Source organism: Pagrus major, chromosome 1, assembly GCF_040436345.1.
Source record: "Pagrus major chromosome 1, Pma_NU_1.0".
NCBI classification, from domain to species: domain Eukaryota; kingdom Metazoa; phylum Chordata; class Actinopteri; order Spariformes; family Sparidae; genus Pagrus; species Pagrus major.
The window spans coordinates 25824724-25846774 of NC_133215.1; the positions used below are offsets into that span (position 1 = coordinate 25824724).

The window sequence follows — 22051 nt, forward strand, 5'->3', positions numbered from 1 at the left end:
TCTTTATTACTTCACGCCAGCCCATGGACTGGTCCTGATGACGCATATGTCATTGGCCACCCTGCTGTCCTTCTACATAGAGCGCTGACATGCCATTATTCCCCATTCAAAACCTCTTCTACTTTCACAGCCGCCAAACCCACGATGGAACAGCCACTCTGGAATTTAGATTGCAAATGCAAGCACACACCTCGGTCACTGAGTTCTTTGCTCTGGGTCATTGTTTTAGTTCACCTCACTGTGACCAAGCAGCAGCTTGAGCACAACAGTCAGCTAGGAGCAATTCTAGTAGTAGCAGGAGTAGCAATACTCAATGCCAACCGAGAAAGGTAAGTCGGTAGGTCCCAAAACTCAATTAAACCTCAGCCCCGTGGAGTAGCAATGCTTCCAAGGGTCAGCATTAACACCAGCTACACGGAGCAACATCAGTGTCAAACTCACTAGCCTCTAGTCAGGGACATGCCTTGACCAACCTTCTCCTCTGTTAAAGTAGAAAGTAACATGGATTGTGGCTCTATTGAGTGTTTTTATTAGCATTGTCACGCACACATAAGCACATAAGAGGGACATGCTCACCTTGGCCTTGATCTGAGCAAGAAGAGCGTAAGCTGTGGCCTCCAGTGTGTAAACACGTCCCTTAGGTACAGGCCAGTGAGACAACTCTGAGAAGAGAGGACACGCAGACAGGCACACACACACACACACACACACACACCATTTTATATCTATTCAAGTGACAAGCTTCGTTGACTATGAAGTCACATACAATACATAAAAAACACACACAAAACAAACACAGTGCATTTTGTTTCTAGTGATCATGTTAAGGAGTATAGTGTGAGGAAACCTGGGGAGACAAAGTTGTAGAGGGTCTCCCGGTTAAGTTTGTTTTCATTGGCCAAGGCGTACGATGTCATTGCAACAGCATATGGGTTTGTGAGGCTGGACAGACGCGTCTCCAGGTAGGCCACCGCTTTGTCTATACTGCCTGGCAGACTCTGGACAGAAGGAAAAGGCAGCTAATGACGAGAGATAACCATATCCAGAGGCTTAGAGAGAGACAGAGAAGCAGAGTACAGATCCAGCTCTCGTTTTTGCAGTCCTGGCTGTTATTGATTTTTGTAAAATGAATACCTAGGTGGGCTTATTCTCAGAGTCAGAATAAATGTTGAAGTATTTACTTGTATACTGTTCTGTAATTTAATGTAACAGGAAAAATGACTACTAGGCCTTCTTCAAAAAGCAGAGGGCAGGAATCAGTAAAGGATAAAGTAAAGAGAAGGAGGTAGAAAGGAAAACAATGCATGCAGGTGAGGTACTCACACTGACAGTGGCAGCACATAGTGAGCGTGACTCCTGCATGGCAATGAGACAGAAGGCCGTCATGGAGGCATCTGAATTTGTTCCGTGCACATCACCCTACACAAGTACACGTATTAGATGGTGTCTTATTTGTTGTTGTTGTGTTGCACCAGGTTGATGAACTGCTGTCATTAAATCAGTGCACATACAATCATATCTCTGTGGATCACCGTTCCAACTTCTCTAAACATGCCGCTAGGTTGCTGTGTGTTGAGAATCAAAAACTTGACAGCGTCACAGATGACGTTCCTTTGCAGTGTCAGCAGATTGGTGGCCATGGCAAACACCTTGGTGACATAAGCTGTCAGCCTTTGAGAGGAGAGAGGGTGTAACAGTCTCACATTTGCTTCATGTTATTTATTTGTACATGATATACATCCAACCCTCTAACCATTAAAGGAGTTAAAGACATTCATGTACAGTGTCATTGATATATGGATGGCTCACCAGGTGCTACTTCGGTGGTTGGGGAACACAGCAAAAGACCCATCATTTTTTCGGTAGGCAAGCTCGTTCTGGTAGCCTGGACACAAACAACACACACACACAACCTTTTTACTGACTGATTTTAATCTACTGGATGCATGTTTGAGAAGTCCTAAATTTAAAGTTAAATTGGGTTACTCAGTTAAAAAAAAAGAAAACGTAGCCTACCAACTTTGATGTGCTGAAGGGCTTCGTTACGTTTCTCAAATCCCACAGTTTCCCACTGGTTGGTTTTGTCCAAATACATGGTTGCAATGACAGGTAGAGTCATGTGGATCATGTTTGCCTCTCCATCACCTGAGGGCCTGTAGATCAGACTACCCATTGATCTCCCGCTGATGGTGCTCTCCACCAGTGCACTGATCGGCTCTCTTCCTGAGTGGATACAGAAAGAGCCCCTCTTCAAGATGATCATTTGCACACAGACATCTTTGGCAACAACTTTAATGCAAAAACAGAATTTACAGGCACTCTATCACACTGACGGGCATCATAGAGCGCGATTAATCTGCCTTATTTTATTTTTAAAAACACGTTATTTTTCTTTATAACATATAGAAAAATCTATATATTATATTGACAGCTCTAGTTTTTTATGTTTAAAATGCTTAATATTGTGGTGGTCAATGTTTGATTTTTGTTGAGATTCTCTGTGGTGTAGGGCCTTTATAAAGCTTTTGACAACATGGTCAACAAAAGTAGTAGAATTTGATGTACTGCAGTTTAATTAGATTTTTTTTAGAAACTATAAGCTATTTTTTTACTTCATTAATCAGTCTTTCTGCTGTGTAATAATGCATTTTACTAAATCTGTACCCAGTATTGTCCTTGTCAGTATCTACAGCTGACATGGGGTGCAGTTGTAGTGGAAAGTCCCACAGTAAAGGCTTTTACAAACTGTGCAAATAATTCTAACGTCAGTGTTTTTGTGATAAGTACTTGCACACAGAAAGTGAATATCATACGGTGAGAAAGCGACACCATTGTGTAACTTATTGTGAACTTCCTCGGTGTGGAAGGCTTTAAGAGACAGGGACTGCATCCTGCTTATGCAGATCACTTATGGTGTGCACACACACACTCTTCAAAACCAATTAGAAGATTGTTATCATTTTGCTGCTCAGTATATACTGCATGCAAACTCTGTAAAACCAATGAAAGCTATTGAGGCTAAACTCTTCCAACATGATGCCACAGCTGGCTGTGTGACCATGGCGACCTCACAGACACACAGGAAGTACTGTAATTTTACTGAGATCTGTGACAAACACTTCCTCAATCGCAGTTACAAACATATCAGTGACCATAAAAAGAGTCTTGGAGCAACATCTGCTTCAAAGTTTGTTTACCTGGTGTGGACCTGATGATTAATGTTTACGATGCTAGTCAGCTAAACATGCTAAATGATCATGTCATATTGCTAATCATTCCACCACTTTAAACTGCTCTGCTGTAAACTACATGATGAGATTAGTTTCAAGCATGTCTCTTGTTCTCACCTGTCACAGAGATCATTGTGCTAGCAGGTGAGTTTGAAATCAAATCTCTCAGAGGAATTTCACTGTTGATAATTACCTCTTGTTTACCATCTAAAGGGAGAGAAAGGTGGCAAATTAGGGATGAGCAAATAAAAACATTACAATTTTGCTTGTTACAGCAACTTCAATAGCACACTTACCCACACCTCTATTAGCAGGGGCTAGTGTTATAGTCTTTGGGGATTTTATCAGGACACCTTCAGGCTAAAAAAACAGCAGTTAATAAACACATCAGGAATAACTCATAAGTAAACTTGTGTGACAAAAAACAATGGGGCATGCATGTTAAAATACTTCTCACTCAGTTTTTTATTCTTTCTGAAATTGAGACAAGCGTCAAATAATTATAATTTTCAACCTTGAATTTTCGTCAGTCTGATATTGCAGCTGGCTTAAAACGGCCACACATGCATGCAAGTCAGAAAGTTAAAGGTCTGAGATGGAAATGTAAAGTTTAAATCATATACTATTTTATTGTTAATCTTGAACGCAATAAGATGACATTTCAGAGTGTTTCTCTTACCACCACCCTCAGTGTCTTCATGATCCCATCATTGAGTGAAGAGTCTTTAACAGCTGCTTTAACCTGTATGCGGTATTGTCCTTGCTTCATGGGAATAATGATGAAAGGTACAGATCGTGTAGTCTGGGGCCCAACTTTGACTTCCTGACGATACTTCCCACGCTTAGAAGCTGAACTGCACACATCTACCTCCTCTAACAGATCCACACGCACCTTGAAACAGGTCAAGATGGAAAAAGAAAGAGACTGACATTTAGATGTTGACAAATTGAAAGAAAAATCATAATAATGAATTAAAAAGATGTTTCCAAGGTGCGTGGAGTCACTGAATGGTTCAGATTGTTAATACTGATAAATATATTATCAGAGAGAGTGGGAGGGAGGGAAAGAAAAAGAGGCTGCTGGAAAAATACTGCCCTCCACCTGTTGTGTGTATTCTTTTCATGCCTGTGATCTATTCTACAGATACAGACTTTGAAACTGTAGTGAAACGCATGAGTGTTGTAAAAAAACAAACAGGCGGGAATCTCTAGATTCTCGCTGCTTACATGAGCGCTGAAATAAAAAGCAAGAAGTTCCACCACGCTCACGCACTGCACATGCAGGATTCGTGTTTGGCCCATGAGACTTGCATGAGCCGCGCTGCTCACGTGGGCTGTGTGGCTACTCAAACCTGTTTACCTGTGTGCCAAGAGGAAAAGCAAGATGTCCCACCACGAGTAATCTAATACTGCTTTCAGTCATTAGTGGCTTCAGACAGACAGAGCTGAACTTGTTGCTGTTGTATAGTTATAATAATGTCTCTGGTTCATCTTACGTTAGCTTGATGTGTTGTTACTGTTCTGAGTTGTGTGCAAACTTGACTGACTTGACTGCTGCACTCCAAAAATACCTCAGCATGCATGTTAACTTCAAGACACAAGTTTTCAAGACAACATCGTTGTGACGTGACAAGTTTTGTTTGTAGTTAGCAGTGAATTATATCTGGCAAATTGTTGCAGAAACCTGGGATTTGTATTTATGACAGCTGTGTTGCACTCAAACAGTGGAGGGCGTTAAATTTGCACAAAATACAGATTACTACATAATGTTGCTTTAAGCTCCATACTTAATGTAAAATATGACAGTGATATTGATGTTCTTCTCTTACTCTTCAAGAGAGTGAAGTATTTTAATAGTAAACCCTGCCATCTGTCCTTAAACACAAGAGCTGAATAGCTCAGACTCACAGTGATAGGATCTGGACTGTAGTTATGGAGGATAGCCTTAATTTCCAGCTGCTCTCCCCGGACAGCAGAGTATGGCAGTTTGAGATCAATGAAGAATTCCTTCCGCACAATGACCTCTAATGGATCAGCCACACAGATACCTTCAAGTCAAAAAGAAACGTGAAATTAAACAAAATGAAAAGAAAAATGGGAAATTAAAGGTAGAGTGGAGAAGTGAGGTGGAAAAACAATGTGACAAGTGTTTAAATAGGGCTGCCCCCAAATAGTCGACCAAGCACTGGTCGACCAAAAAATCATTAGCCGACCAAAATTTCATTGGTCGATTGGTCGCAGGAAAAAAAAACAAAAAACATTTGGAGCCGTGTCTTGTCAAAATTAAGTCAAAAAGCTATGTAACTTGCGGCTGGCCTGTGTATAAAAGGCTGGAGGGCTTTTAATTTGAAGGGCAAGATACAGGAAGTCGTGACACTCACTCACTGTCAGTGTTTTTTTTTAACATGGCAGGTCCCTTCGACATCGCGGTTAGACAGTTAACAATTAATAGCCAACCATGTCGGGAAAGACGTCTAAAATATGGGATCATTTTGAAAAGAAGAAGGATGACCCCAAGAAGGTGACATGCAAACTTTGCAAGAAAAACTTCGCCTATCACTCCTCCACGACGAACATGATGTACCACCTTAAACGTGTAAATAGCCTAGCTACCTGTCCATGGCGCCCGAACGTTTGAAAGCAGAGATAAATACATTTCATTATTGTTATATGCGCTAGTGTTAGACTATTCGTGTGTACTGGAAAAGCTAAATTATCCAGCTCAGTGTGTTTTACTTATTGTGTAAATCTCTTTATAGGCGCATCCACTTTACTTTTTAAAATATATATATATATATATGTATGCGTCGATTAGTCGACTAATCGCTCTAAATGACAACCACTGGTCGACCAAGAAAATCCTTGGTCGGGGGCAGCCCTAGTTTAAAATGCCCAAAGTGTTACGGCCTGTCAAGTTCTGTGATGGATTTTTGTGTTTTTGGTGTTTTTTGTGTTTTGTTGTGCTTGCAGAAGTGCACTGAGAGGCTGGGTGGAGTTTCACCTCACCAGAGTTGTGGACGCTTACGTACACCTGCAGCAGGTTGGCAATCAGTGCCTGCTTAGAAGTCCTGGTCTTCACACTACCTGCTGCCAGATGATTTCGTCAAATCGATGTGGTACATGGCTCCTGCTAGTCGCTTCACAAAGTCTCTTGTCAGAGATTTCTGTGTCTTCTTGTGGAAAATTAATAGTTTTTTGTTCTACCTCCAGCGTTCACTTGCAGTCCCAACTACCAGTGGCTCTGCACCCTGCAACCCAGCTCTCAGCACCTCTGCAGCCAGCACCCTCACCCCGAGCTCACCTGAGCCTCCACACGCCACCAGGTCCACCAGCGCCACAGTGAGCAACCTCTCCTCCAACACCTCTCTGCTCTCCGACGGACTCTCCAGCCAGAGTTTCGCTACACCTCGCCCCTGCATATTTCGTTGTGAAGTATCAATATATCTGCACTCAACTCCTGCCTCGTTGTCTGCTTTTGGGTCCAGCCCCACACCACGCAGTGTAACACAAAGAGCAGAATCCTCCACCAGAACCTGACAAATTGTAAACTGTGTGCCTTATACACCTTTATAACCTCACCAATGTAAAGACAAAGAAAGAAAAAGTCAAGCCGTGCAGAGAAACAGAATCCTCACCGTGAGTTCTTGACAGGCTAATGCCAATGAACTGCCAGGTTGTGATTGAGTCTCGCGAAGGAACAATTTTCTCAACTGATGTGGTTTCACTGAAATAAGGAAAAATGTAAACACTTTGAGAGGCAAAAGGTAGGTTATCTGTGTATTTTTTGTGTGTATATTTCTATTGACTCACCAGTTTGGTGTTTGTGGAGGGCAAGCAGGCAGCTTGATATCTGACCACAGCCAACTTTCAGGGAACCGGGTGCGAGAGACAATTTCATTGCTGTCCATGTAACTGTTGTCATCCTCCTCAGCTACAGTGTCATTAAAAAGGTTACAATTTTGATTTTAGGAAAATGACAGTAAATAAAAAAAAAAGCTTTTGGTAAAGAAATGTAGTTCAACAAATGTTCCTGACATTTGTAGATGATGGCAAGACTGCCAACACAATTAACAACTATTTGCCAACAATAAATGCTTTGAGCAAAGGAATCAAGTTTAAACAGTCTGACCAGAACACAGTCACAACAGCTGAGAGCTGATGTAGCTGTTTTCATTTAGAAATATTAATGTTTTCTGTTTGTACAAAAATTAAAATCACACTACACGATAGCTTCACCTGCTTCCACATACCATAACAGACATATATTTTAAAAGTCAGATATCCAAGAAACATTTTGGAGAGCATGAAATGTCACACAGAAGTTTAGGGAATATGTTACAGAATATATTTAGTCATTTAAGCTATGATTTTTACCTCGTTTCTTCCTGCTGGGGGCTTGACACTTCAACTCTGGAAATGTCAAACAGACAAAGTCTTAAACAGAGGAAGGGTAATTTGACACAGTAGACACCAGTGGACTCGAGGGGCAGGGGCAAAGAAAATTAAAAGGGCAGCAGCTGTATGCAGTGGGGCACCAGCACACAGAAAGGGTACTGGAAGGGCACTTTATCATGTTTTATCTACCATCGGCGCATCCAAGAGGGCACCTTTGCGGCAGTTTTTCTGCCCCCTTAGTCCACCAGTGGTAGACACAGTAAGGCCTCTGTGTCCATACAATATATATTTATTGTAATTGTACTGGCAAACCAATGGTTGCTCTTTTTAGGGAAGTTGCAACATTTTTATTTGGTCATTACACTGATGAAAATGTTTCATTCTGCTTTCTTTAAGGCTGTTTTTCTTCTAAAAACTGGGCACTGTGGCTATGTGCCAAGAATGGCAGATGTAAGGAACATACAGTCAATACCACTCTCCAAAGACACCATGAGCAGAAGCACTTTTGACATGAGTGATGATATCAAATGCCAACTCATGGACTACTGTGCCATACAGCTGGATGACTTGAATGTCGCTTCATTGTTAGTTTTTGTAAGATACTGCAGTAACAGTAATCCTCACAATCTACCATTTCGCAAAGAGCTATCCACAAATGTAAATAATGTAATGTGTGGCCTTGTGTGGTCTAGATTGGAAACACTGTACAGGTGTTAACACAATGACAGGAATACATCATGATGTTGTCACACAGATCCAAGAGAGGGTGCAAGATAGAAGTGCACTGTTTCTTAGCTGGGGGAAGTCCAGCAAAAAGCTGGAGAAAGGTCACCGGGACTGCATGAAATTATGAATGTAAGACCACATTTACATAGCTGGGTATTTACAGAAACAAATATTTCTCCCCCTCCATTTTCAAAAATAACGTCGTACACACAAGATCGTTTTCAAAAAAGTTTTCGTTTACATGAACCCTCATAAATACTCCGTCGAGCACCATCACTATGCCAAACCTGTAGGCGGCAGTGTAAAGCCATGCAAGCCAATCAGAATCCTCAAAATCAACAACAACAAACCGGCGGCGGCGACGTTGGCAGGCAATGTACCTACGTCTTGGGAGTGAAAGCTGTAGAAAAACTGCTGACCTCCGTGCACTTCTTCGCCTCTGCTCCTCGATATAGTAGAGCAGTTGTGTTTGCAAATGCAAACAGGCCAAAAGTGTTTGCACAAACATAAAAATGAGCAATACCTTAACAGCATCCATGATCAGTAAGAAAACAAACTGTAAACATAGGACGCTCACATGACGTGATGCATTTTTAGTCGCATACTGTGACGTTTGAGTACCTAAACCTCCGTTTGACCCAGTACACACGCAAACACAAAAACGATGTTTTCAGAAATCTCCACTTTGGGCGGAGTTTTTAGAAATGATCATTTTCCGTGATAAAACCTCTCTTTTTGTGTAAATGAAAGGCCAAACCGCATGAAAATATATGCCTTTTCCCTCCGTGTAAACAGGGTTTAACTGTGAAAACAGCTTACTATATTGAAAAAAATGCCCTCAACTCCAGGTATTCGCTGCTCTGTCTGAAAGACTTGATGCCGTTAATTTGCAGCACTTATACCACAGTGAAGTAAGGTGTAAGGTAAACTGAGGAAAGAAGTTCACATAATGATTAACTTCCAGCATCACATCACCACTTTTACAACGACGGCTTTCCACAATTAAAAAAAAAAAATCTTAAATCGGGAGCTTCCTGTCCCAGTCTGAGTCTGGTTGCATTCATCACAAGCAGATTCACTGTGAAGCCATTTTTGCTGGGACTAGGAAAACAGAACAGATTACACTTGGGCTCCAAACATGACACTGCCGTTACAGTAGAGACTTGATTTCAAACTATTACTATGTTAAACTTCAAACTAAGTGGTACGGCTCCTAAATATTTAAATTTTTATTTCATTTTAATAATTACTTTTATGACATGCCTTCCTACCTACAGCCCAATCGGATCCCTCAAATTATTAAGCATGTGTCCTGAATGTGACTTGATTTAAAATCACAGTAAACCTGGTGAAGGTCCATTTCACTACGGTGCTGCTTGATGACCTGAGATATGCTGCAAGTGTATCCTCTTTACAAGCAGACTTGAAACATTTATTTTCTGACATTCACACTCAAACTGTTGGTCTGACCCGATGAAGATCCAAGTGGGAACAAAATGTTGTCTTCATGAGACTTTTTATTAGATTTCATCAGACACTTTTCCTGGTTGCCTTGCACCTACGTGATGTGTGTATATCCAACATGCTCTTCTTCAACTCTATTTTTCAAACAACTTTATTCTGAATTGTGACATATTTTTGACAAAGCATGTTAATATTTGTAAAGTACAGTTCCTTAGGACAAATGTACACATGATCATTGTCAGTGTGATGTCTTTAAACTTTTTTTATTATTATTATTTAGTCTCAAGATGTTGTAATTGTAAAATAATGAAAATACGTAAATATGGCCGGTGACTAAAGCACATTCAGTTGTGTGTAGTGTAGTGTCACCTTGTCTGTAGGGAGTCCCAGAGGCAGCGGACTCAAACAACAGCCCAGCATCGTAGAACACACTCATGCTGTCCCTCCCTCCACCTGGTGTGCAGCCTGTGTCGGACTTCTCTACAATGTCCCACACCTGAAAGGAACAAGAGGAAGACATTCACACAGAAACACAACCAGACGGGGCTTAGTTACACAAGGAAATCTTTGGTTCGTACTTTATTTATTTATTTTTTTAAGTTTTGTTGCCTTTTGTTGCAGTTTGTCATGTTTGGACTTTCTATTTTGGATTTTGACTTTGGTCAAAGTCCAAACTTTGATTTGGATTTTTGGTTTTTGGTACTCACTATTTTTGCTACAGGTAACAACCTGCAGAAAAACTAACACAAAGGGAGAACATGCTAGCTCTGCACAGAAAGGCTCCATGGAGCTGTCAGACTCAAACCACACTGTCACATCAGTCTCAATAACACTGAAGGCTTAAAATAACATTCTTTCAAAGAGTTTAAAAGAAAGGAAATAGCCTTTTTCTGAGTGAGGCGGTGCTCGTTGTTGAGGACATAGACGCCTTTATCAACTGCCACCAGTCCCACTGTGGCCTCTGGGTCTCCTGTGATCTTCAGATGAAATAACCTGCCAGGTCCATATGATGGAGCAGGTCTGGATGATTCCAGCTTCAACTACATAAGGGAGGAAGAGCTGATTTTTATTCAATCAAGCAGTTACATTAAATTAATTCTATTTGTATATACACCTTCAGTTTTATCAGTTTATGCTTGGGTGTCCCACTTAATTAGTTAAAATCTGCAACATCAGTGTCGTGTGTCTCACCGAGCCCATGCAGGAGTCCTTGACATCCACCCAAACAGAGTCTGATACCACTTCGTTGTCATTTGTATGGTAGTAGGCTATGATGCGGAACGATGGCAGCATTTCTTTGGTAATGGGAACTATCAGGGAAATCAGTACTTGGCCTCTTGTGTGGTATCGGCCTTTTTTCACCAGTTGACCTCTGCTCAGGATCTGGGGACAACAAATTACACATCAGCCTCTAACCAACATTAGTATATATATGTATCAGAATCAGCTTTATTGGCCAAGTATGTGAAACACAAACAAGGAATTTGACTTGGTTTTTTCTTCGCACACAATGTACATAGACATAGACATGAACATAAACAAACATAACAACATTCAACTAGAAGGAACAAGAACAACAAAGAACAGTGAGTTAAAAGGTGTTCAGAAGTCCGGACTATTATAAATATATAAATATATATTTAAGTATATTTATATTATATTATTTACAGTGTGGATATATGTTGTTCAATTATGTACAGGTAGAAATATATATATATATATATATATACATATAAAGTGCAATTTGGTCTGTGAATGTAAAGACTATGAGTGGATGGTTTTTGGAGTCAGGGGGGTCACTGACACTGGGTGACTGATCAAGTGTTCATCAGTGCGACGGCCTGGGGGAAGAAACTGTTCTTATGTCTGGTTGTTTTGGCGAACAGTGTTCTGTAGCGCCTGCCGGAGGGGAGAAGTTCGAACAGATTGTGTCCAGGGTGTGATGGGTCTGCAGAGATGTTTCCTGCCCGTTTCCTGACTCTGGATGAGTATAGGGCCTGGATGGTGGGCAGTTTAGCACCAATGATTTTTTCTGCAGACCTTATTGTCCGTGTCAGTCTTTTCCTGTCCTGTTTGGTGGCTGATCCAAACCAGACGGTGATGGAGGTGCAGAGAACAGACTGAACTATTGCTGTGTAGAACTGGATCAGCAGCTCCTGGGGCAGGTTGAACTTCCTGAGCTGACGCAGGAAGTACATCCTCTGCTGGGCCTTTTTGATTATGGAGTCTATGTGGAGAGACCACTTTAGGTCCTGGGAGATGGAAGATCCCAGAAACCTGAAGGTTTCCACAGCAGACACAGAGTTATTTAAAATGGTGATGGGGGACAGTATAGGGGGGCTACTCCTGAAGTCCACTGTCATCTCCACAGTTTTGAGCGTGTTCAGCTCCAAATTGTTCTGACCACACCAGAGGGCCAGCTGTTCCACCTCCCGTCTGTAAGCAGACTCGTCACCGTCACGGATGAGGCCAATGACCGTTGTGTCGTCTGCAAACTTCAGGAGTTTGACAGATGGGTCTCTCGAGGTGCAGTCGTTGGTATACAGGGAGAAGAGCAGTGGGGAGAGCACACATCCCTGGGGGGCGCCTGTGCTGATTGACCGGGTGCTGGATGTGATTTTCCCCAACCTCACATGCTGCCTCCTGTCTGTCAGGAAGTTTGTGATCCACTGACAGGTGGAGGCTGGGACGGTGAGCTGGGTGAGTTTGGAGTGGAGGATGTCTGGGATGATGGTGTTGAACGCCGAGCTGAAGTCCACAAACAGGATCCTAGCATATGTCCCTGGGGAGTCAAGGTGTTGCAGGATGTAGTGCAGTCCCATGTTGATTGCATCATCCACTGACCTGTTTGCCCGGTATGCGAACTGCAGGGGGTCCAGCAGGGGGCCTGTGATGTCCTTCAGGTGGCTCAACACCAGTCTCTCAAAGGACTTCATGACCACAGACGTCAGGGCTACGGGCCTGTAGTCATTTAGTCCAGAAATTGCCGGTTTCTTGGGGACCGGGATTATTGTGGAGCTTTTGAAGCAGTATACACTACATATACACTACACCACCTGCTGAAATCAACACAAACACTAATGCATGTGCACAAACAAACATATGTACTATGGGGCGCTGATTGTAAAGTTGCGCATGCTAAAATAAACAGCAACTTTTTGACACATTTAGCAAAAAAACACGTTTAAAAAACATGTGAATTTTAAAATGTTACTTTTGACCAGATTTACAGCAATATTTGTGAACTTTTTGATATTTACTTCTTTTGTAAAAATATAATGTCAATGTTAAATCTAAATACAAAATCTAAATCTAAATGTTAAATATTAAATCTAAATGTTAAATCTAAATCTAAATGTTAAATTTAAATCTAAATGTTAAATGTTACATCTAAATCTAAATCTAAATGTTAAATCTAAATGCTAAATGTTAAATCTAAATGTTAAATCTAAATGCTAAATGTTAAATCTAAATGTCACGTGAAACTAAATATTTAGCTAATATGCAAATTCACACTGCCTGTCACTGGAAATAGCAAAATAAAAGCTCATTGACGCAAACAAGCGCTATCCGCGGTCTTCTTCGGGTAGTCAGGCGAGTGATTGCGCTGCACTGTTAGTCACGTCTCCTCACCGTGCTCTCATGTTGCCTGCCACCATGTTCAGCGACTTAGCTGGAAACATTGGTAGGGCCGTTTTTGGCGGCAATACAGAGGTTCAGCAATGCCCTTTTCACAGAGTCGCCGCATTATTGCCGCAGCGGCGGTTCGCCAATTCTCCGTCGTTGTTTGTTCACACAAAGCCAAGCAGCTTGATGTTTGGTGGGTCAGGATCATGTGACTGACCACACATGAACAGCGTCCATATGATTATAAACAGTCAGCGGTTACATGTTTAGATTGACAGGACTCCTGTCATTGGAGGACACCTGGGGAAACACCTTGAAAAAAACACACAGACGTCATCATCATGACGTGTAGCGCCACGCTTCTTTAGGAGCCGCAGCGCCGGCTTTCTGTGTGAATTACACAGCGGTTCGTCTTTACGCCAGCGCTGCTGGGCTCTGTGTGAACAACCAACAGCGGAGAATTGGCTAACCGATAATGCGGCTTCTCTGTGTGAAAAGGGCTAGCGACAGCTACAGCATCCACCACAGTAGAGCCACCACAGCACTCGGTAGCTTTTATTTTGGTACTTCCGGTGACAGGCAGTGTGAATTTGCACATTAGCTAAATATTTAGTTTCACCCGTGACATTTAGATTTAACATTTAGCATTTAGATTTAGATTTAACATTTAGATTTAAATTTAACATTTATATTTATATTTAACATTTAGATTTAGATTTAGATTTAACATTTAGATTTATATTTAGATTTAACATTTAGATTTAACATTTAGATTTATATTTAACATTTAGATTTAAATTTAACATTTATATTTATATTTAACATTTAGATTTAGATTTAGATTTAACATTTAGCATTTAGATTTAGATTTAACATTTAGATTTATATTTAACATTTATATTTATATTTAACATTTAGATTTAGATTTAGATTTAACATTTAACATTTAGATTTAGATTTAACATTTAGATTTAAATTTAACATTTATATTTATATTTAACATTAGATTTAAATTTAACATTTAGATTTAAATTTAACATTTAGATTTAGATTTAACATTTAGATTTAAATTTAACATTTAGATTTAGATTTAACATTTAGATTTAACATTGACATTATATTTTTACAAGAGAAGTAAATATCACAAAGTTCACAAATATTGCTGTAAATCTGGTCAAAAGTAATATTAAAAAATTCACATATGTTTTTTTAATGGGGTTTGGTGCTAAATGTGTCAAAAAGTTGCTGTTTATTTTAGCATGCGCAACTTTACAATCGGCACCCCATAATATACAGATGTAAAACATCTCTCACCAGGTATGTGATGTCTTTGTCTTGATTTGACTGCCTGTTGAGTATAAGGTTGATTTTCAGGTTGTCTCCTAATGCCAGCTCAGCCGTATCCACACCTGCAAAAATGACATGTTGCAATGAGTGATAGACACTGAAAAGATCGAGTGCATGGCACATACTGTACTTTGCCACTGCCAACACCAACTTTTTCCGTTTTACCAGCTGCTGTCATTTCAGGATGTTCCTCACCTATGTGGATGTAGTTGTTGCTTATTGTGTTATATGGGAGAGCTGTCATGGATGCTGATGCTTGCCTCTCACGTGTAATGACAGGATCATCGGTCTTTGCCTGCAAATAAATGCACGCAATAAATCATACACACAAGGTATATACACTTATAAAGGATCTATTCAGGCCAAGCTTAGCCTAGCTTTACAATTCAATTACTTTTACTTTTAAGGCAAATTTGCAAACACAAAAAATATAAACTTAAATATACCAACCTTAGTTGATGAGAACAGAAAACTTCACAAAAGATACAATACAGTACAACTCACAATTAGTTTCCATCAGACGTAGCCCATTCTTTTTATGTTTTGCTTTTGCATAAGCTTTTATCCGCCAAACACAGACAGACAAATTAATGTTCAACAGTCATTCGATTTTGGTATCCACCGACTCTTAGTATATCTTTAGCGTGAAGCTGCCAGACTGCAGTAAGCTCACCGTTCAAAATTTGGCATATCATTCAATAAATATGTGAGCAGCAGAACCACAACAATGACAAATCTACATCTAGCTGACATGTGGATTCATGTAGGTTTAAGATTCATTTGTCAAATGCGCTGTAATGCGTTGAGGGTAAAAAAAAAATCAGACTTACAGTGATCGTCAGTCTGTCAGTCCTTGACTCTGTATTGACGGTAACTCTAGTCATGCCATTGGCTGCAGTGACGCCCCTCACCTGGCCTGGATCAACCACCACTGCAACACCTTGTGCAGGAGTTTCATCAGGATTCACAACTTCAACCTGCCATCAGAGACACAAACAGCTGAACAATCAGAAAACATCAAATTAAATCTGTCTTATAAAAACAAACTGAAAGGTCCCATTTGGAAGAAAAGTTGATTTTTGAGTCTCATGTCCTACCCGTCAAAAACTGACGCTTTGAGATGGCGGCCAACCCGACCTAGTGTATATTCCCAAAGCGGCAGTATTGATAAGTTTGGAATGAGACTCAAAGATCAACTTTCTTATAACTCAGTCCTTTAAAGTCACCATGAAATGGCTAATAGAATGCTATTTGCTTCAACATAGTTTTGAGTTTCCAGTAAAAACAGGCAGCGGCCAAAAGCGCAGAATGTACGTCACAACACACTCTACCCATTTAACACGGAGCCTCTGACACTGGCCCTGCCCCAGCTGACAGCTCCCAGTAAACATGACCAAACTGGGATGGAACAACACAGCCTCCCAGATGGGCACCAGTTTGACAACGGGTATATAGCACCGAGGTGGTTTTCTTGCCAGTTTTGGATCTTGGCAACCCGGGGCGGAGTCAGCAAGGACCACTTACCGAGCGAACGGCAGGTAACTACATTTAGCAGTAGTTAGCACTTACTTTAGCAACAAAAACATGATGTCTGTCTCCCAGGAAACTCCATAAATCACCTCGGTACTCCAACTAACAAGTATTTTCTCCATAAAATGACCCAGTTTCACCCAAATCACTGAATAAAGTTATAAAGTTGTGTTTTTGTATAGTAATCTGTCAGGTATGGTCCCGGGCGACACACTCCTCTGGCAACAGTCTTCTTTTTATACATCCATGGCTTTCCTTATAAAATAAGCAAAGCATTTATTCATCATTTAAATACCTACAAACGGCTTTTTTTTCCCACTGTTGGCCTGTTACTGCTGTATACTATAGGTGAGATACGGAGCAAGACATCTGTGATAAAAACACCTAACGATTTTGACTTCTTGCAAACTTTAAGAGCAATCTAATTCTACCATGGACATGTTGTAATCATCTGCAAACTGCAGTAGCTGGGCAGCAATGAAGTAATGACTGAGATAATAGTCAGTAATGGGTTTTTCAAAAAGCAATTGAGGATACAGACAACTTTGTTTTCTAACCTTGTTGTCATTGTTCATAAATATAAATTCAGTCAAGTACTTTACCACTACATCGAAGGCCATTACTGGTTTGAAGTATTTGGGCGTTTTCTTGAAGTGGATGGTGTACGGTGACGTGACAATCTGGATACCTCTTAACTCTGCCTCCACCATTTCACCACCTGTTGTGATAAAAAATCACAATCATGTTTTTAAAAAAACCTGTAAAAGTTCTTTTGTGCAACATTACAGATAAGAAGCACAAAACAAAACAAACTATTTTATACATTCCCCTCTGCTCCAAGCCCTAAAAATAAAACCTGTAACTTTTATGTCCATCCATCCAGACAAAGTCAGCAGAGATGGGGAACATTTAGTAAAGGCCTTGAATCATCAAATAAGAAGCAGTAAAACAATAAATGAACTTTGTCATTACTCGTAGCTAAATACAAACACAAACAGTGTCTCTTTCTTACCGCTCTCTGTCAGCACACTGACAGCTACAAATATGGAGCTCCCCACCAGGTCGTCGATGCTTCGGAAGGTCTGTGTGATGTGCTCTCTCCTCAGCGAGACTACTCCCATACTTCTCGCAATCTAATAGAATGAATGTAACAATCAAATAATCAAAATCACAGACATCAAGTCTGATAGATTATTTAGCATTTATGAGGCCACACCAGTGACAAAGTTTGAGGTTTGTTCTCGTCATCATTTTAGTTTGTGCTTGCACAGGAAACAACACGAAACAGAAAAGTCAAACACGTTGACCAATCGAGGAGCAGACTGACAGACACACCTGCACTCTCTGAAGAGAACCTGGAAAGCTCTTTTTGGTACCCTCTTGAATAACCCCAAATACCACATACGCCATCCCATCCACCTCTTCACCAGATAGATACCTAAAACCACAAGGACATTTTTGAGCCTACAAAGAAGTAAAACAGGACAATCAAAAACACAACAGACTAAAAGAGCCACAACACAACCTCTGAACAACATCATCTATTTTCTCCTCCAGTCAATCTACCAGTCAGACCTGATCTCTTGAGCCACAAAACAAAAACCTTCACATACCTAGCTCTGATGTTGATGGTGAGCTCTGGACTGTCCACGTAGAAGAAGGGGCTCACAGGCGTCAGCTTCACCTCAAAACTGGGCAGCACTGAAAATGTGAAAAGGTTTTATTGAATGTCCAATAAAGTCGAAAGTATGTGAATATAGAAGGTATATATATATAGGTTTTAAAAAAACAGTGCAGGTAATGAGGGACTTACCATATTCTTTGACTTCGAACTCTGCAGAGTAGCTCTGCTGTGGGTTGCTGTGGAACTTGGCCACCACCTTCCACAGTCCGGGACTAAACGCAACAACACACAACAACACATAATCAAGTGAGTCATTCAAATATTCATATTAATTTTAATTTTTTAACATTTTGAGACTGAAGGTGACACGTGATCCGACTTCAGATTTCATGAAGTTATTTAAATCTTACTCGAATGAGCTTGAAAGCACTTGTTGTTTATACTGTCCCACAGAAAGCAGCAACACAGAAACAGTAAAGTCTAGAAGAAGGCGTTAATATTGTCAGGTTGGCCAGAAAACTGTACAATAGATAGAATGGTTGTAACTTTATTGTAAGTCTTTTAAATCTGATCATTTCAGTTCATAGATGTATTTATTTTAACATGTCTGTCTGTCAACTTAGAATTAAAGTTTATATTTAAACGGAGACTCTCTAGATTAATTAAGTAGCTATCTCGCTTATACACTTTATTTTCTTCATTTTTTTATTTTCTAATCTGAATCAGATTGTATGTTTATGGTAGAACGCTCACGTTATCTAGTTTGTAAGTTTGGCCCTATTAAGTTACAGTGTAACCAACAAACATTTACCTTCACCAATGCTCGCTAGCTAATAGCGCTCCCTTTTATTTCCAGTGTTGGCTAAATAGCGAGCTAGCTGTGCTTATGATTTGGCATTTCATTACAACTATAAATTGTCTTATATTATCTCAGCTAAACAAGCAAGACAATGTAAGGATTGTAAAACTTTAGTTTACTGAAATGTGTGTGGCACTGCACACGGTTCCCTTTATGTCATGACACCTCAAAGGTGTGATGAAAAATGAAGTCTAAATGAAGGCAGAGCTAAAAATGGGCGGGGGCTGAGCAGGTCGTTGATCTTTTTGAAGTAGGGGGCGCTGAGGCTGAGTTTGAAGATGGGTGTGGGCCGACTCGTGAGTACTGAGTACTAATGTTATAATGTAGTAATCACTAATGTGTACTCATGGGTCAGAACATATTGACAGGGGTCGCAGCTGTTGAGATCCCATCACAAGATGATCTCTAGTTTGAATTGAATTCACCTGTTATTCATGCCAATTCAATTTAAGTAAGATACAGCAGGCTACTCACCTGACAATTTCACCAAGTTTGTAATATCCTGAGTGGATCCCCGATTTCAGAGAGACTGGATCAAGTGGTAAAATGATGCCTTCAGCGGTCTAGAAACAAATAATATTGTATAAAACAGTGACCTGTACCAGCTTACAAATTAATTTAGCAAAGCAATGCTTTTATTTTGTCTGCAGTCCATGAGCGTAGTCAGCGTCTAGACATCGGCTGTGTTAAATGTGCAACTCAACCACTAGAGGGAGGCATGCATTTATTATTATAGTGAGTGGGAGGACAGGTGTTACTGAATATACACACCAAAGCTAACAATGACACAAGGTGTGCCAGATGTGTTTCTGTTTTTTTCTGGTGATTCGTAGGCAAGTGACCCACTATTAAGCACTGTGATGTCATCTCATTCAGAGGCGTTTTGCTTATCAAGTCTGTGCTTATTAAAGATAAAACACAATACCACAATCTCAATGGCAATAGAAGCATCCGTGTTGGTTTCCTCATCTACAGGCTTCATGAGGGGTGTCACTGCAAACATCCTGTAAAGAACTGACAGAGAGAGAAAAAGCTTCATTTTGCTGGTGAGTCGTGACGGTTCAGCAACTTTCTGACTTCACTTCATTATACTTGTGTTAAAATAACGGTTCATCTTACTGTATTTTATAATGTGTTTTATTGTTTCATTTGGAAAAATAAATAAATAGTGTGATATATATTTTCTATTGTAATATCTTTGCTTACTAATGTAGAGACATTGAACTCACCTGTGCTTTCGGGGGTGTAGAGGGTCTTATCAGTCTGGATGAAGATGTACCCGGACTGGAAGGACGCTAAGACGACTTTCTCCAGCAGCCGGTCAGGGAACTGAGCTTGCAGGTACACATACTGCTTGATGTTGGGATCTTTACTGAAGTTACCAGCAGGGATCTGAAACACCATGCAGAGACGAAAGCAGAGCATGAGGAGCAGAGTGTGGCATTCAATATTCTAGATCGTTCGTTTGTGGTCATGATACAGTAGAAAATTAGGCCACCTTACAGTAACGGCATTTCATTTACCATTATTTGTGCGAGCTCCTGGAAGCTGTTTCCACTGGTGAGGGTCACAATTGTGGATGCCAGCCTTTTAGTTTTGGTTGGATGGTTCATCACAATGATTTCGACCCTAATGTTTGCTCCTGTGCAATCTTGACACTCCACAAATATGTTTTCTGCTGTTCCTACCCGCAACAAGTTGGGGGCAGACATCACCTGTCTGCAGAGCAGAGAAAGATGGAGAATAGATGTAGTCACTGTGCAGAGGATGCCACATGCTGTTTAGGATTTCCAATCCAATCTAAATTTATTCATAAAGCCGATTAAAAAAACAAAACAGTTGGCCAAAGTGCTGAACAGTCAGAAATAGCAATAGGATAGGATTTAATGAAAGAACACGTTCTTCTTGTTGGATGCATTTAAGGCATTTTAATCAAACACAAAATAATGAAGTGTCGTGATAAAGAAGTGGTTCCCAACCTCTTTTGGGTTTGACCCCTTAAACTTAAACTTCCCCTGACTTTTCATTGGCATGCAGGTAAATTGAGGTAAAGTGAACTTTCATTTTTGGGTGAACTTTTCCTTGGTTAGTAATGAGACATCTGCTATATTAGGACTACCAAAAGCCCAAATCTGTTTTTTGTCATATCCAGATTGTCTCCATATTGATTTTAGGAAGTCTGGACAACAAAAAAACACATGAAATGCAATTTTTCAAAGTGTCTTTTGTGTCACTCGCAGCAACAGCAACGTCAAATCCATAAGGGTTTTGACGTAAAGTCTTGAAGGAAAGAGGCTGAAAAATCTGCCACGTTGATTTAGCAAGTTTTCAAAATTTTTTTTCTGAGAATTCAAAGTAGAATTAAAATCATTTGACAAATACACTGTTACATTTTACTGGTTATTTTGTTATTTAATTTTTTTTAAAATGCCACCAGCATGCAGGAAACACCATAATCCATGAGTCTCACATTTTTTGGGACCCCTTCAACCCTGCTTTGGTTTCAAAATCCTCCCTATTTCTGAGGTCTCAAGGTTGGCAAGTATGTGTACAAATTCATGTAAATTTAGGAACTTTCAAGAAGTTAAAAACAACCTGTAAATCTGCTTCCCTCTGTCATGTCTGTATCCTCAATTTTACAGAATTGTGGTAATTAGAGTGTATAAAACTAAGATTTTACTCCTGTGGTGTAAATATTTTTGTGAAAAATTAGCTCCTAAACTGTATCTGTTAGGAGAACATATGAATCTGTTAACAATTATTGGACATTATTACAATATCAGATCAAAGCAACTTACAACAATTTACATTTATATTTGCAAACAACTAGACTCTTTTTATATTATTATATAATACAATTAATTAGAAAATCAGTCTAACCCATTTTGGTCACCGAGACTAACATACAGTAATTAATAATTGGGTCATTGGAAGATTAAACATATGATTTCTGTATGAAAACAACAAGAAAAGCACCAATTGTGGGAAAATAAGTGTGTACTGAAATTACACAATTGTGCCAAGGCAACCAAGAAGAAATAGCAATGGTATGCAGCAGGGCTAACAACATTTCAGTTCCTTTAATCTCAAGAAATTTTGAACAGACATTCGGGGTCTCTGAGGGTGAGGCAGGTCTACTCACAATTGAGCTCCATCAGTCAGAGAGAAAAAGGCCAGAAAGGCCAGCAGCCACAGCTGGGTCACACACATCCTACGGTTTGATCCCATATCTGCTGTCAATGTAGACTC

General features: G+C 40.1%; 1 protein-coding gene across 2 annotated transcripts in view; it reads right to left on the reverse strand.

The window, feature by feature from the left end:
* Nucleotides 1-22051, reverse strand: part of LOC141000915 (complement C3-like) — a 32080-nt gene extending 10029 nt beyond the window's left edge. The window contains exons 1-29 of one of the 2 annotated variants that reach the window (XR_012179574.1): nucleotides 21945-22051; nucleotides 20326-20521; nucleotides 20032-20194; nucleotides 19728-19816; nucleotides 19277-19365; nucleotides 18133-18215; nucleotides 17933-18020; nucleotides 17655-17757; nucleotides 17332-17452; nucleotides 16922-17037; nucleotides 15620-15766; nucleotides 14985-15084; nucleotides 14757-14851; nucleotides 11007-11198; nucleotides 10700-10855; nucleotides 10185-10311; nucleotides 7605-7640; nucleotides 7041-7161; nucleotides 6866-6954; nucleotides 5139-5278; nucleotides 3910-4122; nucleotides 3527-3590; nucleotides 3348-3437; nucleotides 2017-2223; nucleotides 1810-1885; nucleotides 1512-1671; nucleotides 1324-1419; nucleotides 848-998; nucleotides 577-662 (exon numbers count right to left, since the gene is read on the reverse strand). Coding sequence is in view for 1 of the 2 variants with exons in the window: in XM_073471805.1 (XP_073327906.1) it covers nucleotides 577-662; nucleotides 848-998; nucleotides 1324-1419; nucleotides 1512-1671; nucleotides 1810-1885; nucleotides 2017-2223; nucleotides 3348-3437; nucleotides 3527-3590; nucleotides 3910-4122; nucleotides 5139-5278; nucleotides 6866-6954; nucleotides 7041-7161; nucleotides 7605-7640; nucleotides 10185-10311; nucleotides 10700-10855; nucleotides 11007-11198; nucleotides 14757-14851; nucleotides 14985-15084; nucleotides 15620-15766; nucleotides 16922-17037; nucleotides 17332-17452; nucleotides 17655-17757; nucleotides 17933-18020; nucleotides 18133-18215; nucleotides 19277-19365; nucleotides 19728-19816; nucleotides 20032-20194; nucleotides 20326-20521; nucleotides 21945-22030 (3480 nt within the window). In the remaining variant the exon portion in view is untranslated. The remainder of the gene's footprint in view (nucleotides 1-576; nucleotides 663-847; nucleotides 999-1323; nucleotides 1420-1511; nucleotides 1672-1809; nucleotides 1886-2016; nucleotides 2224-3347; nucleotides 3438-3526; nucleotides 3591-3909; nucleotides 4123-5138; nucleotides 5279-6865; nucleotides 6955-7040; nucleotides 7162-7604; nucleotides 7641-10184; nucleotides 10312-10699; nucleotides 10856-11006; nucleotides 11199-14756; nucleotides 14852-14984; nucleotides 15085-15619; nucleotides 15767-16921; nucleotides 17038-17331; nucleotides 17453-17654; nucleotides 17758-17932; nucleotides 18021-18132; nucleotides 18216-19276; nucleotides 19366-19727; nucleotides 19817-20031; nucleotides 20195-20325; nucleotides 20522-21944) is intronic. The other variant, XM_073471805.1, reaches the window with a different exon arrangement.